Raw genomic sequence first — 15,912 nt, 5'->3', positions numbered from 1 at the left:
AGTGGACAGTATAACACGTGCTGGCTATTACAAGGGTGGACAAGAGGGGGTGATTTCCATAGGTGATAAACGATATTTCCACATGATTCGTGACGTCTAAAAGCACATGTAACCCGATCCGACAAACAAAATCCTTTAATAGCGGTAAGTATTGTGACACTGAGAGCTATTACACGGAGCTGCTGTTCCATGGCACTAGTTTTACACCCAACCTCACACATTGCTTTCCACCACTGAAGGGGGACATCAGGAACAATGTCCAACGAAACTGTCAGTGGATGCCTCCATAGAGGCGTTGCAGCAATCTTGGAGGTGAGTTGTTTTGTCCCACAGGGGAACCTGCATACCCTGTTGAACAAAAACACTGGCCTGCCAGATGGCAACCATGCAAGCCCTCTATAAGCCTGCGTGAGCGTGCTCATAAAAGCAAAGCTACATGGCATGCTCTGCCGCTTTGCACCAATGAGGCCCGGGTTCGAGTCCCGGCTTGGCACAGGCTTTAAGTGCATTTGGTTTCCAGTCCATACTCGCTCCGCGCAGGTTTACTCCGGGTACTCCGGTTTCCTCCTGCATCTAAAATTGGACCTTCTTCCTTACTCCGTAATGTGATGCTGATCAATAAAGGTTATAAACAAACGTAGAGTTATTGCTAGCCTGAGTAGCTGAAAGCACCATTAAAATAAAACCCTGTGTGTCAGGTCTTCTTCCGGCAAATACGGAGATTAGGTCATTTTAAACCCTAAGGTATTTTTCATGGAACAAAGCAGATGATACCTCGCACTAGTGGACACCAAATCCATGCTTCATTTGCCAAGCGGTAAAGTTTGAGCGATATCCATTGGGGGGACAGTTGAAAAGTGACAGACATCAAAATTAGTAAACAAGATATCTCGAGGGGAAAAGCCTAGTTACACTTGAAATAAATCTTCTTTAATCAAATGATCTGGAACTGCCGGTGATGCGGAACTGTCCCACTCATCACACGTTCCACTTTTGCAAACACGCATGCGGTGACCAGTTTTTGGACCCGTCTGTACTCCCAAGCTCCGTGCGTGACTTACCCTACATGGAATTGCAAACGAAAACATTTTTTATGCCTATTCCACAAGCATAGCAACATTGTGTCTCTGAAATTCATGATGGTCTACAATTCAAAAAGACAATGGATAACCGAGTGAGTACTGGAAACCCAGGTCATGTCCAAAATCCAGGGCGTTCCAAGTTAGCGAACAACTTACAAGCGGGGTCCGCCTGCAGATGAAAAGGCGTGACAGGTGCTCTTGCCCTTTTAAAAGACCAATTTGTACGACAAATAATAAGTAAATTTACTCTGAAGTAATACGCCTCTTCAAATATATAACGTTGTGGATTCATTGGGAAAACTTCAGCAGTAAAGTTCTACTTATGGTCGACACATCATGGACATGAGTCGACTCGTGTCCATGACGTTAAACAATCTTTTATATCCTCAGTGTGCAATCTGTGACAAACGCCCCCAACTCTGTCATGTACACGCCTTGAACCGTCTATAGTTGTCTTAACATCGAAAGTGACGGAGCGGAATCCACCCGGCTGCATCTATATCTATTGTCTAGAGCTAGGTCTACGTCTTCGCTCCATTGGAAATGTGTGGAGACGCGTAGACAGTAGACCAAGCCGTAGCTCTGGTAGCCCGTTTCCGACACAATCATCGTCTCAGCACCTCTTTCAAAAGCTGAACCGGGAGGAGTTTCAGAGTAAGTCCCTGCTGTAACTTTGACACCAATTTTGTGAAAACGAATACGCCATTACGGCGCAACGCCCAGTTTTCCGAGACAGGTCAGCCAAAAGTGTATTTTTGTCATTCTGCTTCCTAATGCACGCACGCTGGCGCGCATATAGCCTTGAACTTTAAGTGACCATAACAACAAAACCAAACGTTCTGTTGAGTTCAAACTTCAGATTTATAATGAAAATGAGAATTGTTGCATGTATGCCTACTTTATGGGGGCGTAGTCCACCCCACCAAGCTGTGAGAGGGTGTCCCACCGGTCGAGTTGTCTCAACGGGTCCCAGTCAAGTTGGCAAACGGTCGAATTGTACAACATTTCCCGGAACGGCCGCCATGTTGGGGTTTGAACCATACCATTATGCTCCTGGGTGAAAGTAGGATAACAACATTTTTGCGTTAAGAAAATCCCTTTGAAACGAAGCGAATTCCTACACACCGGCCGAAGCAACTGATCATCGGTGAAGAGAATAAAATTTCTGTTTCTCGCAAAATACAGCATTCGGGGTAGAAATAATTGACAGATTAACTGAGGCTGTTAATTGCTTCTATTCAAGTTAGACATGTAAGCATTACAAGTATTCGGCAGTCAACTTTTGTGATTTGACCAATAGTGTAATATACCTTTAAGAAAAACACGCTTTGGGTGTTATCTGATAACCAAACCAAAATGTGTCATATATAGTTTATTGATTCTGATGTTATTTTCCAAACTAACATATGCAATAATGCACTGGATGGTGTTAAAAGTAACACTGTCGGTTTTGAAATAACACTGACACAAATTAACACAGATGACAAGTGTTAGCATGGTCGTCTGATTACACCGGAAGTGCTCAATTTAACACCCAATTTGCGCAGCGTTCCAAAAAGGGACACAAGGGAACCCACATTAAATTCCTATCTGAGGGCTCCTGTTTCCGACAGTATCGACGATTAATCACACTCAGTCACATGACCAATAGTGGGTATCAATCATTAACAACCATGGCGTAAAGTGTGTCATAAATGCCATTTCCAACAAATAAAGCCGATGGTTGTAATTACTCAGACTACTAAACCGAATATCGCTTAATATTTTCGTAACACTTAAACACACTTTGCTGCGGGGGGACACTGTGGTTGTTGTTTGATCACCACTCTAGGTCACGTGACATAGTGGGCCTAATTGGTCTTTTGCTTGGCAGTAAAAGCAAACGGGTTCACTGAGGTTAATTCTCTATTCCGAAAACTATATTTGGGTCAGATAATCCGCCAGTTTTTTTAACAAATAGAATGTACAGATCACCGTCACAAAGCGTGACGAGTGAAGCCAGCTCGCCCCTACCCGTACTTTGTCAGCTTTTCCATTAGCTCTCTCAAGCGGCGCGGCACAAACATGACGATAATACGGGTAGTTTTAATTGGATTGTCACGTGGGATTTCGATTGCCCTGAAGTTCTGCCCGTACTGGCTGTCCTAATTCCCCCTTTGAAAGCTGATTCCTTAATGCCATAAAACCTCTGAACCCATAAATTGAATGAATCACAATTATGTTATCCTGTTACTTTCGTAACTGCTGCTGCCGAGGATTGTTGTGCAGCGCAAGCGGTTATTTCTATCTGAAACAAGCCGTCTGGTATGTATTCTCTCATTACATTCAGTAAAGACATTCTGTCACGTTGACTGGGGAGGAAACGCTGCGGATTATTCATGGAGGGCAACAGGAGTAAACTTGTGGCCGACTTCAAGAAGTTTGGGGACCAGACCACCTTCCATGGTCTCCGCTATGTCACCAACAACACGTATCACAGTGTGCGCAGGTAGGTGGGAGTTCAAGTAATGACATTCGGGGATTATTTCAGACCTTGTATCGACACTGAAGTCTGATCGTTAACAATGTTAGGCATTTGTCCTCCATGAGGCTGGCATCGATCCCGCAAAAGAATATAAACTGCAATGAAGATGGATCGCAAGAAATGTTGAAAAACAAGTTTAAGTGGCCACAGAATAATCACAGACTTTGCACAGGCAATAGATCACACTCTTTCCCAACTAAAAACTGCATTATAAGTCAACTCAGTGTATATGAGATCGTGACATAGTGATTACTACTATCAGGTTACTAAATTATTATAAGAAATTAGACTGACTTTGAACTCAACAGGGCAAATCCGAAGGCACGCTATCTTGTTAGGACTTCAGCAGTGACCCTGAGCTTATATTAATCTGCATGGCACAAAGGGATTTTTGTATCAGTCCTGCGGGGTTTCAATTTGGAGTAAACCTATGCTGTCCTGACCTGTAAGTTAACTAAATGTAGACCCTGCAATGCATGGATGATGTTACATTAGTGGCAGGGCAGCACTTCAGGTACCTGTGTTAAAGAGCGCATCTAAGGAAAACACCTTTTATCGGATTTTATCTGTACATTTTGGGAGCCCTATAGCATAACTCTGAGCATTAAATCTTGTCTTATAAGAATGTTTTTCAGAAAAGGCTTTGAACTTGTTTTAAATATTAATATTTTCTACTCCTTTTATTGAAGAACACTTTTGATACAATTTCCATCATATCCCCGGCTTTAACTTTGTGTTTTTACTTCACCAGATGCTTCCAATAGTGTTTCATGTTATTTAATTTCTTTACTTCCATTGCTGCAGTGTACTGAGGTTTACCAATTGTTTTTAAAGGGTAGTGGATTTTTCCATGGTTTTTGTAAATAACCTATTCCGTGACCCATAAATTTGACTCAAAATGGATTCCAAAATAATATAACAATCTGCCAATGGGTTTTATATTCCAGATTGATATGGCTAGCGGTAGTCCTTGGCATGACAACTTGGCTAGTCATCAACATTATAAGAGCCGTCGTATACATGTTCCAGTATCCTGAGACTAGCTCCATCTCCGTCAACTACGTGCCCAACATCACCTTTCCCGCGGTAACCCTCTGCAACTTCAACCAGTACCGGAAGGACGCCTTGGACGCCCGTGCCATCAAAATACTCGCCAAAGTCTTTGGCAATCCGGCCCTGAGGGAGAGCATCGACCTCGACGTCAGCGACGTGAAACTCTTCCCTACCACCAACCAGGCGAATGTGACCGCGACGACAGTGCAGGCCACGCACCAGATCGAGGACATGCTGGTGGATTGCCACTGGAGGACCGAGCCCTGCTCCCACCTGAATTTCACCCAACGTTTGACGGACTACGGAGTTTGTTACACGTTCAACGACGACCTTGCTGGCCTGGGGGATGTGCTGACGATACAGAACCCTGGGGCAAGCAATGGGCTTCACCTGCGGTTGAATATCCAGCAGGATCTCTATACTTTTGGAGAGAGCACGGCAGCGGGGATGAAGGTGAAGACAGATCACCTGTTCGGTATTACAAAGTCAAGGTCATTCGAAAACAAACAAAGCTCGCGAGTTAGCGTATGGCCCTGAAGCAGTGCAGACCTTGCGTGCGGACTACTGGTATACAAATACATGTACGGCATTCGCCTCGGGTAGTCAAGCTGATCTACATGTATATCGAGGCACCAGTAATTCCCACTACTTCACAGAGATTAATATTTCTTTTACTACACCTCATAAATATTCATGAGCAAATCGATAACATGATAAATTCAAGGTAATTAAAACATTTAATTTCACATTTTATTCCCATGAAATACAAACAAAGAAACAGTAGTCATTTGAAGGCAATTAACAAAGACAAACATTGGCAGTTGAGGGCCTGTGGCATTCACGTCTACGTTGTACATGTTCACTACTGTGAAATTAAAACTGGCACGTCTACGAGAAACTCCAACCTAACTGTTGCTGTTAGCACCTTGTAGAGAATGGGTGAGATCTTGAAGAATCTCGTCCTCTTGAGAAAGAGTAAGTAGCTGAGACGACGGTGATGAAGGAAATGTTTTACTGCATACTGGGTGGGAAGGTCCACTTTCAATGTCATTAGATTGTACATGTTCACTACCCATTGCTAACAGGCAAGATAAAGCGACTTATTTTTCGCCTGAGAGGTTTTGGAGTGGCTGCGAATATTGGCTTCGGAACGGTGACCAGAAATGTCATGGGCTCCAGCTCTGTCCAGTGTAGAAATATTCGTTGCGCTCAGCCAATGGTTCGAATACACTTCAGGGTAGCCAGACTCAACAAAGATTTCATTTTGCTTTGTCGAACCGTACGTTTTTCCGACAGCTACACCCGCATACCACGCTGTATCATTTTCAGTAATTTCGCTTGCATCCTTAGGACGTTGATAGAATGCCTCAGATCAATTTGAGAAATACGCAGGGCAATGCACTTTTTAAATGGTACTGGGCAGGTTGCAGGTTTATCCGCTGTTACATACATTAGGCCGCATTGACTTTGTTCATAGTCGTCCTCCCGGTGATTTTCTGTCAGTGTGTCCTTGACGTTTTTTGCATATAACTTTCGCCATTTTGCACCAGTGGCCACCTCAAAGTCGTGTTTGATCATTTCACAAGGGTTTTCTCTCTCTCTAGTGCGAAAATGAAGCATAAGGTCGATGGGAAATTTGTTGTGTAGGTCCCTTGCAATGCTCTAATCCAGCGCTGTCGACTGGTGCATTTTCTGCAAATTGCTGGCTGAAATAGGGTCATTGTGTTCAACGGTACCCTTTTCCGCATGCTTATACTGTATTTTGAAACCGCACCTTTAAGTCTTTGAGATTCATTTCACTTTCTTGTGCTATGCCCACCCTCTTTCGTTCGGAAAGTAACGACGTAATCCATAGAGAGTTTGCATTGATTTCTTGGCGTACAGTTCTCCGTTCTGTCGTCAAATTTCGGCGAAGCACTGACACAGGAATTTATTCAATTCTGTCCATCTGTTTGTCTTGACGGTATGTTTTCCGCCATCTCAGCCGATTTAGTACATTTGCATTTTTATTCAGCACAATTTATATAAGTTCTTCACCAGTCAACGATGGAAATCTGCTCGTACTTGGAGACACCATTGATTCTGAGGTGCAGGGCTCCGTGTGTCTTGGCCACAGGACTGAACTAGTCTGGTGCCGACACCCTTTAATGTGTCTTTACTGAATTAGTCACAAGGACCACAGCCAACAAAACAGACTATTTCCGTAAATATTTCATGCCACAGGCTACATGTCAACGAGGCTGGTTCCAGAGGGAAATTTTTAGTGCTACCAGAAAAACTACCACGCTGCATCAAGGTGGATACTAACTGGTATGACGTCACCAAAACACGTATAAGTTCTGCTTCCCAGACGCACGGCGGAATCTTCCAATGACGCGCTCCAGTTTGGTCATAAATATTTATGAGGTGTAGTAATTGCTGTTTCCGAATGACCTGGGACGTGCTTCATTTTGGGGCAAGCGCCTTTGGGACAACAAACTGGCTCATTAAATGATTCAGGAATCTTCGTCATATCCCCCCTCCGAAATTCTACAAAGGTCTATGTACTCTGAAGTTACAGATTTTCTGCAGCAAAACCAACCTTTATCCGGTTCGTAAGTGACTTCATCATACACGCCGACGCGCCATTATTTGCAGGCTCCCATTGGATGATCGCTGAAGTTGTGCGTCAACTTCCGGTTCCGTGGTTCCATGCAAACGGCAATCATTGCATGTAATTTTATGTGCAGTGCATGTGCAGTGGGCGTGGTTTAAACTGAAGTAACGTCACACTTACGAACTGGATACCAACGTTACTGCATGTACATACATAAACAGTTTTTCTAGAGGAACCATATTCCTTAGTCAAATCGTAAGCCAGAAATTAGTGATGTTTTATCAAGGCGTGGCTATTTGAAGGAAGTTTGGATCGTGCCACATTTCAAGTATTCAAGGTAACCGTCCACTTCATACGTAGTTTGTGAACACCTGCTTAATTCCTCAAAGGTCAAACATAAGGAATTTCAAAATCAAGGTTTTGTGTGAATGCTACTTTAGGGTCCTGTAAGTTCTCTGCCTGAGCTCTCATGGACTCGCAGGACCCTCAGCAGTTCTGCATTGTACTCTCTACAGATTGGTTGATATGAGATAAGATAGTTGCCTTTTCAAGCATTCTTTGCGTATCTGCCAGGTATTACTGCATCCCCAAGGCGAGTTCCCCATCATGAAAGAATTTGCATTCTCTCTTTCGCCTGGTTTTGAGACATCTGTTGCGGTTAGAAAAGAGACGGTAAGTACTACATCCATAAGAACTTTAAATCTTTGAGGATAATTTTCTTAACCCTAAATGTTCAAAAAATTCAACTTCATTATATTTTAACTTCTATGAAAATTGGACTGTTTCGGTTCTAAACTTTTAATGACAACTTGTCTTTCGAGCTGTCAAAAAGACTCAATTTATTAATGGATTCGGTTTGGTTTGGTCCAGTCCAGTCCAATACGATCTTATTTGATCTATTCATTTTCTTATTTGAAGTTTTAATTAAAAAAAAAAAAGATAAATAGTGGAGGGAGATTGAAGCAATGTGCCAATTTATAATGCCAAAATAATGGCAATGAGTATGTATCAACTACTTCACTTAAAATATTTACCTTTTGAGGGTATGGTAATATCAAAATACAGCATGGTTTGAGGGGAAGTAGTGGGAATTACTGGTCCTGAGGTGTGGGTCAGCTTGACTACCTCCTGACACGAGGGGCCAGTAATTCCTACTATTTTCCCGAAATAAACCATGCTGTATTTCTTTTACTACACTTCATAAATATTCAAACAAAAATCTCACGTTACTTGTACTCACAGACACCATTGTTGTTTCTCAGCTGCTAAATTTCCATGATATGACAGTGGAGTGCAGATGTGCATAGAAACAGGGCTTCAATAGTCTGGTGCTGACATACGGTTTTGGTCTTTACTGTAATAGTTATTAGGATACAACTCCAGACTGGTTCCGTAAAGATTACATGACACAGACCATATATTTACGCGGCGGGTTCCAGAGGGATTTTTTATGCTACCAAAAAAAACTACCGCACGGCAGCGAGGTGGATACTCACCGCTATGACGTCACCTGGTTGTGTATCATGTCTACATTTCGGCCAATGGTGGAGTAATACAAATTATTACACTACGAGAACATAGTGACAATTTTTTCAGTACCCTTCAACAAGTTTTGACATGTTTTGGACCTTCGAGATTTAATCATATGTCTTCTCTGTAAACGTTGGTTCCTAGGTAACAAGCCTTAAGGCACCATACAAGTCAGACTGCATAGACGGCTCGTTGAAAGAATTCCCCTACAAGTATTCCGTTGCAGCTTGTCAACTGGAGTGCAGGGCGCTTTACGTCATCGATAAGTGTGGCTGTCGAGACATCAGGTGGCCAGGTAAAGGACAGTGGCTACGTCCAAAAGTCTTGGCTGCGGTTGCTAGCAACACGCGTGTCTACGGGAAATAGCATGAGCCGCAAAATCAGTTACTTCCGTGAGCTCATCTGTTATTGGCCTCGGTAACCAAAGCACACTGACGCAGCCGCCGACCGACTTTGAACGTCGGAGTCATTCAGAGAAGGCCCAGAGGTGGCCTTGATGAAACATGTGCTGCGTCAAATTTAACTAGTGAAATTAAACTCGTAACAAAAAAAGAAGTGGCAGAACAGCTCTTTATGGCACCATTTGATTATGAGAAGAAATTCCAAGAAATACTTTAACAAATTTCATGAAATACCGTACCAGGATAATATTGAGTACCAACGTGAATACATAACACGCACGATTGTGTGTAAAAGGCATTAACGTGACAACCAGCGAGTTAACCAACATATGCCCGTACTCCATTCGTATGTGCGGAATTTACTGGTTCTAAATGATGTCACACTTACATACTCTATAATGTTCTGCAACGACTCTGGGTGTTTCTTAGAGGCCACCACAGGCTCACCTACGTGATCTCGTAGTCGTAAATATCAGCCCAAAGCATGGGCTTTGTGAAAGTAGCAAGAAGAGTTCGCCCCCCCCCGAAAAAAAGATAATAAGATAACTAAATAAATAAATCAAATAAAAATAAAATATCAACTTAGCATAAATGCCAAAAGAGGAATAAGTAAAGTCATGAAAGGCGATTGAAATCACCTATTTACCTGAAAATACCTCAGAATTTGCCCCTTTTCTCCGTTAATCGTTTATCAGTTGCCTGATGTCAAATACTTTGCTCCCGCCCCCAGAAATGGGTCCCTTGAAAAAGAAAAGAATTGGCTCTCCTTAAGTAAGACTGCTGGTGTTTTTGCAAACTTATGCCCACAGCAAAGAGAAAAATAAACAGACTAAAGACGTATTCATTACATCTTTGCAGCTTCTGCCGAAATCTGCACCATTTCACAGATGGCATCGTGCGTCCATGACTATGAAGGTAAGGCACGTAGACAGTACGAATTCCTGTTTTTGTTTTGTGTTGTTCGTTTGCTGGGCAGAGTCAGGTTTGAGGAGAGTAGACAGGTTGCAGAGTGTGGACAATCGCAAGCTGTCTCTATCGAGCAGGAAAAGCTTCTTTTTTTTTTGGTGCTTGTGAAAAACTGGTAATGTTTAACATTTACAATGATCATTACACCCTGTACATTTGGGAGGATGCAAAATGCAGTTCAACACCCCTTAAATTGACTAAACAGAGTGGAATTATTTACTGAGAAAAGTATATATGTCAATAAAGTCGTTATTTTGAACTTTAGATATGTAACATTTTATGCACTTGTTTGCACATCAGATAAATAAAGCTGATTTTTTTTCAGACACTTTCCGCGTGATTTAAAAAAACCTGTGCAATTAAAAGTTTGAAAAATGCACATGCCATCTTGTCAAAGTTTCCTTTTCCAAAATGGCTGATTTCAGTTGCCTCCAAATCAAATAATATCAATCGAATATCTCAATCTTGACTCACAGGTATTTCTGTATTCCAGTGCCACTCAGATTTGTCATGTGTTTAACCTGGACAGCCGATTTCATTATTCCCAATTTTTATTTCGTTCAGGTTTTGCAGTAACAATATCGCACTTCCGTTCAAAAGCTTAAGAATGACACATAACGAGATGTGTAGCCTTGCTGACGTTTAGTTTGTTCCTTAATCAGCATTTGAGCACATGAGCAGCATCTCTACTTCAGACACGTTAACGTTATTATGTGCGAATACAGCAAATTAAAATTGCCTGTTCCGGGCGTTATGTTTGGCGCTGGAAAATAATCAGATCTAGCTTCTGTCGACACTTCTGCGGTTTATTTTGCGTTAACGATTGTGAAATCATGTCCTCTTCTTGCTTTGGTTGAGAAGAGGAGTTTCTTTCACGTGGCGAGCGATGCCACTGCCCCATGGCCTGCGAGACAACTACCTACCAGAGTAAGCTTTCTCTAGCCTATTGGCCAGCTGGATATCTAACTGCCGAATTGCAAGCTAAAAGAAACCTGACAGAGGATTTCATCAGGTACGTTTGTGAGGAAAAAGTTCAATCAAGCTTCAAAGATTGGGGCAAGTTCTGGCGCGAACTACAGTTCGACCTGTAGTCAATTGCTTTTTAACAATACGCATGCGCAATTAAGTTACACTCGAACGACCCTAGTCGGTCAATTTTTTTAAAATCTCATCGTTACTCACATTACCCCGTTGGCTAAGATTCTCGCAGCGTACATGGCCATTGAAATCTCGTACAGTTATTTTCATGTGAAAGGTTTCCTCTGTAATGATAAATGAAATTGGCTATTGGTAACCAGCGGTGCGACCATTACCCTGGGCCTGGTCCCAAATGGTCAACTAGATAGTTCAAACCATCCATGCATCTTTCGGGTGGTGTTAGTCGAGTACAGTTAACTATAGCGGTCGCTCGAACTTGCCCTTGATAGATCAGTGACGTAACTTGTGCCCGCGTACAGTACAGTGCAAAATGCTCGCACCCGTACTCTACCAGTGTAATGCTACCGGCACCATCTGTCTCCCGGGGGCCCATTTCCAAGGTACCCGTGCACGCGTTTTTAAATCCAATCTTGGGACAAAACTATAATCTCCGGCTGTATGCTGTATGTGCAACACCATCCTCGGTAGGTTACCGGAGCCCTTTAAAGTCAACTACAAGAAGTTCAATCATCGTCGATTAGTGAGCACTCCGTCAGCTGTTGCTGAATGTGGTTCTTTGTGGAAGTCGTTTACAGACTTAATGGATTTCGCCAATTTTGGTACATATCACATCGAGCTCTCGCTGTGCATATGTTAATTTTTTCTAGGGCTATGAGATAAGTGCTAAATTGCTAACTGACTTTGTATTCTAGAATTAATAATAGTTTAATAGTTAGTTTACTTACAAGAACATTTTTTTAATTTGGTTAGCCTGTAGAATACATCGTACTTCTTGTACTTCAGTATCGTTGACACTCTATACAATTTCGTTTGGTGGGTTGCTTATCCGTTTTGGAAGCAATACAGTCAGGTTTGGCTAACTTGCTAGAACCTTGCCAAAGGGCTGCTGTTCTAGCCCGTCTAGTCGTGTTTCTCTAATTTGCTATCTCAGAATCACTTGGCTACGGCCGGAGAAGTGCAATCGTTTACGGAAAATACCTGAAACCCCCAACCAACGGCTTCCAAATAGGGTGCGTGTTACATCCAGCCGCATGGCGAATAATTCGAGCATGGCTGGTGTGGGTGTATAGCTTTAGTCTTCGTTAAAGAAGCAAGACTGCATGTTTATATCTTTATTTGTACAGGAAAAACTACATAGATGTGTACATATATTTCGAGGAAATAATGTACATGGCAATAGAGCAGAAGATGGCCTACACAATCGACAACGTCCAAAGTAAGTAGACAATATAATTTAATCTTTGTTCAAACTCCCTGAAGTGTTTCTGTTACTTCTAATTAATGCAGCGCACTTGCTCCCCGTTATCTGGATACTGTTGAAAGAGGCTTGTTTGTTAGAAGTGTTCATTATGTCGGTAACGACGTGACCGTAACGAGTGCATTTCATAGTGGTTTGTGCACCAGCGAGGTGTAGTTCCCACCAAAGGTTCCTCCATTGCTTGGAAAATTGCGCCCTCTCATGGTCCACCTCGGGGCTCAAGGTGCGTTGTCTTTCCCTGGCTTTCTTCTCGTACGTGCACGCTCTTTTCTGCGATTTACGAGTTCAAATTAAGGTTTAAATTAATTCGCTTGTTAGATTGTTGCTACTTATAAAGAGTCTATTTGTTTCACACCGAGATCGTGGTCGTAAATCCATAAATATGCTGTTTTGCATATGCAGCAAGGTATGAGACGGCTTTGTGTTGGTCATTGTCTCACAGGAATCTGGGGAATTCCTTTCAGACATCTTGGGGGATGTGTTAAGTAACAATAGTCTGGCATGTGTATAGGGATTGGACATTTTGGGGGGTACCCCTCGGTCTGATTTCTTGCTGGGTATACTGTTTTGATGTCAGATTCTGCATGAATGTAATACATTCTAAAGTGTTCATCTGTACCATGAGCATGCTCCCCCATACAGTGTCATGCTGCGTCAGCAACCCCCGTCAAACACAGATTTACGCCACTGATCGCTATCAACAAATTGAACATTCCCGACGACCACACCTCTTTTCAACCAATGAGGAGATGCTTCTGCTCAAGGCGGATAAGATGCGGGAGGCAAACCTTGGACGAATCTTCCCTGGGAAATAAAATACCGCCAAATCTCGGGAGGTGACTGCAGCCCATTCACTTTGCCAATAGAGTGGGATTCGAGCCCAAGGGCGATAATCAAAGCCACTATTACAGCAACCTAAGTTCACTCAGATAAGTAACAGTTCTGATTAATGACTGACTGTTGAATATTTCTTGCAGGTGACATAGGCGGGTATCTGGGACTGCTTTGTGGCATGAGTTTGATAACACTGGTGGAGTGGGCTGATTTCATCTTGATTACCCTCTACAAGAGGTGTCGACGACTGGCATCGAGAAGGATCTCCACCTAGGTGTGGATTTTCTGTTAGAGCATGCAGTTATTTTATTACTGTTGTTTTTAAGGTCTCTACTTTATCTCCGGCTTTGCTCTGGCATGTGCAATAATTAAGTATTTACCCTTGGAAATGAAAGATTTTCCAAGAAAGAGCTTTTTATCTGGAAGTGTGTCATTTCTGCAGAATAAATGGCTGCTTCTCAGCCAGTGCCGGTGCTCGGTTATACTACTAATTGGGCGTTGCACAATAGTGTGCGTCCAACAGTTTCCACAGCTTTGACCAATCACATTGCACGAAATCTGTCTACCCAATGCGCGTAACGAAAGCGGGGGTGTTAGGTAACAATAGTCTAGAGTGTGTATGGGATTGGACACGTAAGGGGGTACTGCTCCGTCCTATATCTTGCCTGGTATAAGCTTAGGAAACACAACCCAGACACCACTTGACGATTCGCATGCAGAATTTGCGGTTGATTGGTTTGATAGTTAACATTGGCGGCTACATACACTGCAGTGCAATACATTTGTGAAGGTTACCATTGTCAATAAAATAAGGTTTATCATGGGGTCACCGTCTGTCAAGAAACGTCCAGTTGAACTATAGTCTTTGTACAGTTTCTGAAAGATGTATAATTGTTGTTTCGGTCATCCAAAACAATTTTGATACTTACATTAAACAATGACTTAAAATATTTCGGCCAATGAAAATGGTTACAGCCTAACAGAAAATATTGTTGTATATTTTCTTGGTCTTAGAATTTACTTGCTACAAATGTATTAAATAATTATGTGTCAGTTATCATTTACTCGTCAAGGTTGGCGGTTTGATTTCCACAAATCTGTCAAAATTTTTAAAAAGGAACGTAAATATGTTATAAAGACATTCAGTTGTATACTAAAGTAGAACGAAACCATTTGGGGTAACATTCTCCGTGCCTTCGTGTGTTGCCTTTTGCCATTTTTGTTTCTAATCGCTCAGTGCATTTTCATGCATAATACCTCCACCCACTTTAAAGGCATTCAGACATGTAATAAATGGTAACAGTCTGGACAATGCCAATTTCAAAGACTGCAAAAATCTTTTTAAGCATTTTTCTTCTTCGTTGAGAACATGTTCTGTTACCTTAAACAAAAGATAGTTATGAAATTTTGGGGTACGGACGTGACGCAATAACAAAAATGTTTACATTGAGATTTATGTCATAACGGCGTTTTTTTTGGTGTCAAGAGTGTTCAGAAAAGGCCCAAATTTAGATTTGAAAGGTCCGACGTAACGTTCTCACAATTTCAAGCTCCGTACAGCGGTTCCTATTATAAATGCATGTATGTATCTCATCTCTTCAATTTCCTCTTTGATTTCGCAAGTACATTGCCGAAACAAAGATTTCTAGTGAAGCCCTCTTCAATGAGAGTTATCTGCATGGTTAAGATATGCGTGTGCTAACATCAGTTTACAACCCGGAGATGTATGGAAATATTTTGCTGTTGCAAATGAATTGGGGGTTAAATAAGAGAGGCTGATACCTGGTAAAGTGACAGGCCGCTTGGTTACAGGTAACCCTAAAAAGACAGCCACCATCACTGGTCTTGTGAGACCAAACTGATCGCTACACTCAAGAGACAGGATATCAACAATGGCCTACGCCAATTACATCGCCAGTCGTCACGTGATTGGTCACCAGCCAAGGTATGCCGTGCAGGGCTTTCTCTTGTCATCCACTTTAAACACAAAATGACACTAACTTGTGTGGTACGGCGTTTCCTTCGTGGTCGAAGCCATTTTGGTGTTCCTGAAAGTTTTTTATTTTGGTTTTTGGAATAGATTTTGGCCTAAGGGCTGTTTACAAATTGGCACTTTTTGTTAGCCTTTACAAAACAAAAAGAAATGATTACTCAAAATAAGAACCACAATGTCTGTCCGTTTATATATAAAATAAAAGAAATAGGGACACACAATAATGACAAATTCCTATCAAAACAAATCCCCCTTATGCCAACCTACCCACCCATCCAACCCTTTCAAACAATGCACCCAGATTCGTGGATAAAATCTTATCCACTGGAATCGTTTTTAATTAACGGTTGATGAAAATGATGGTCTGGAGTTTGTGAACGGCTTGGCTCTCTATAGAGTACCGAAGTGAATACGTCACGCACACATTTAGTGTGTAAAAGGCATGAGCGCGAGAACTAACGCGTGAACCAACATACGCGCGCGTACTCCATTCGTTTGCGCTGCACTTTCTCATGTT

At 42.2% G+C, this 15,912-nt stretch overlaps 1 protein-coding gene across 1 annotated transcript; it reads left to right on the top strand.

Annotated features, from left to right (window-relative positions):
- The first annotated feature begins 2,947 nt into the window (after positions 1–2,947).
- On the top strand, positions 2,948–14,823 carry LOC110985967 (acid-sensing ion channel 1C-like). The gene is made up of 8 exons (XM_022247495.2): positions 2,948–3,570; positions 4,554–5,112; positions 7,829–7,927; positions 8,930–9,080; positions 10,045–10,101; positions 11,014–11,164; positions 12,435–12,526; positions 13,546–14,823. The coding sequence occupies exons 1-8, from the start codon at positions 3,461–3,463 to the stop codon at positions 13,674–13,676; spliced, it is 1,350 nt and encodes a 449-aa protein (XP_022103187.2). The 5' UTR covers positions 2,948–3,460; the 3' UTR covers positions 13,677–14,823.
- Positions 14,824–15,912: the final 1,089 nt, after the last annotated feature.

Source organism: Acanthaster planci, linkage group LG10 (genome assembly GCF_054643075.1).
Source record: "Acanthaster planci isolate LZ-2023a linkage group LG10, COTS_SCS, whole genome shotgun sequence".
Taxonomy (NCBI): Eukaryota; Metazoa; Echinodermata; class Asteroidea; order Valvatida; family Acanthasteridae; genus Acanthaster; species Acanthaster planci.
The sequence above is the reverse complement of the archived record's forward strand: the minus strand, read 5'-3'. Positions and strand labels throughout refer to the sequence as shown.

Coding starts and splice junctions, on each gene's coding strand:
- LOC110985967 (XM_022247495.2), top strand. CDS start 3,461: ATGGAGGGCAACAGGAGTAAACTTGTGGCCGACTTCAAGAAGTTTGGG. Junction 5,113..7,828: donor GCACGGCAGCGGGGATGAAG/GTGAAGACAGAT, acceptor CGTATCTGCCAG/GTATTACTGCATCCCCAAGG. Junction 12,527..13,545: donor CACAATCGACAACGTCCAAA/GTAAGTAGACAA, acceptor TATTTCTTGCAG/GTGACATAGGCGGGTATCTG.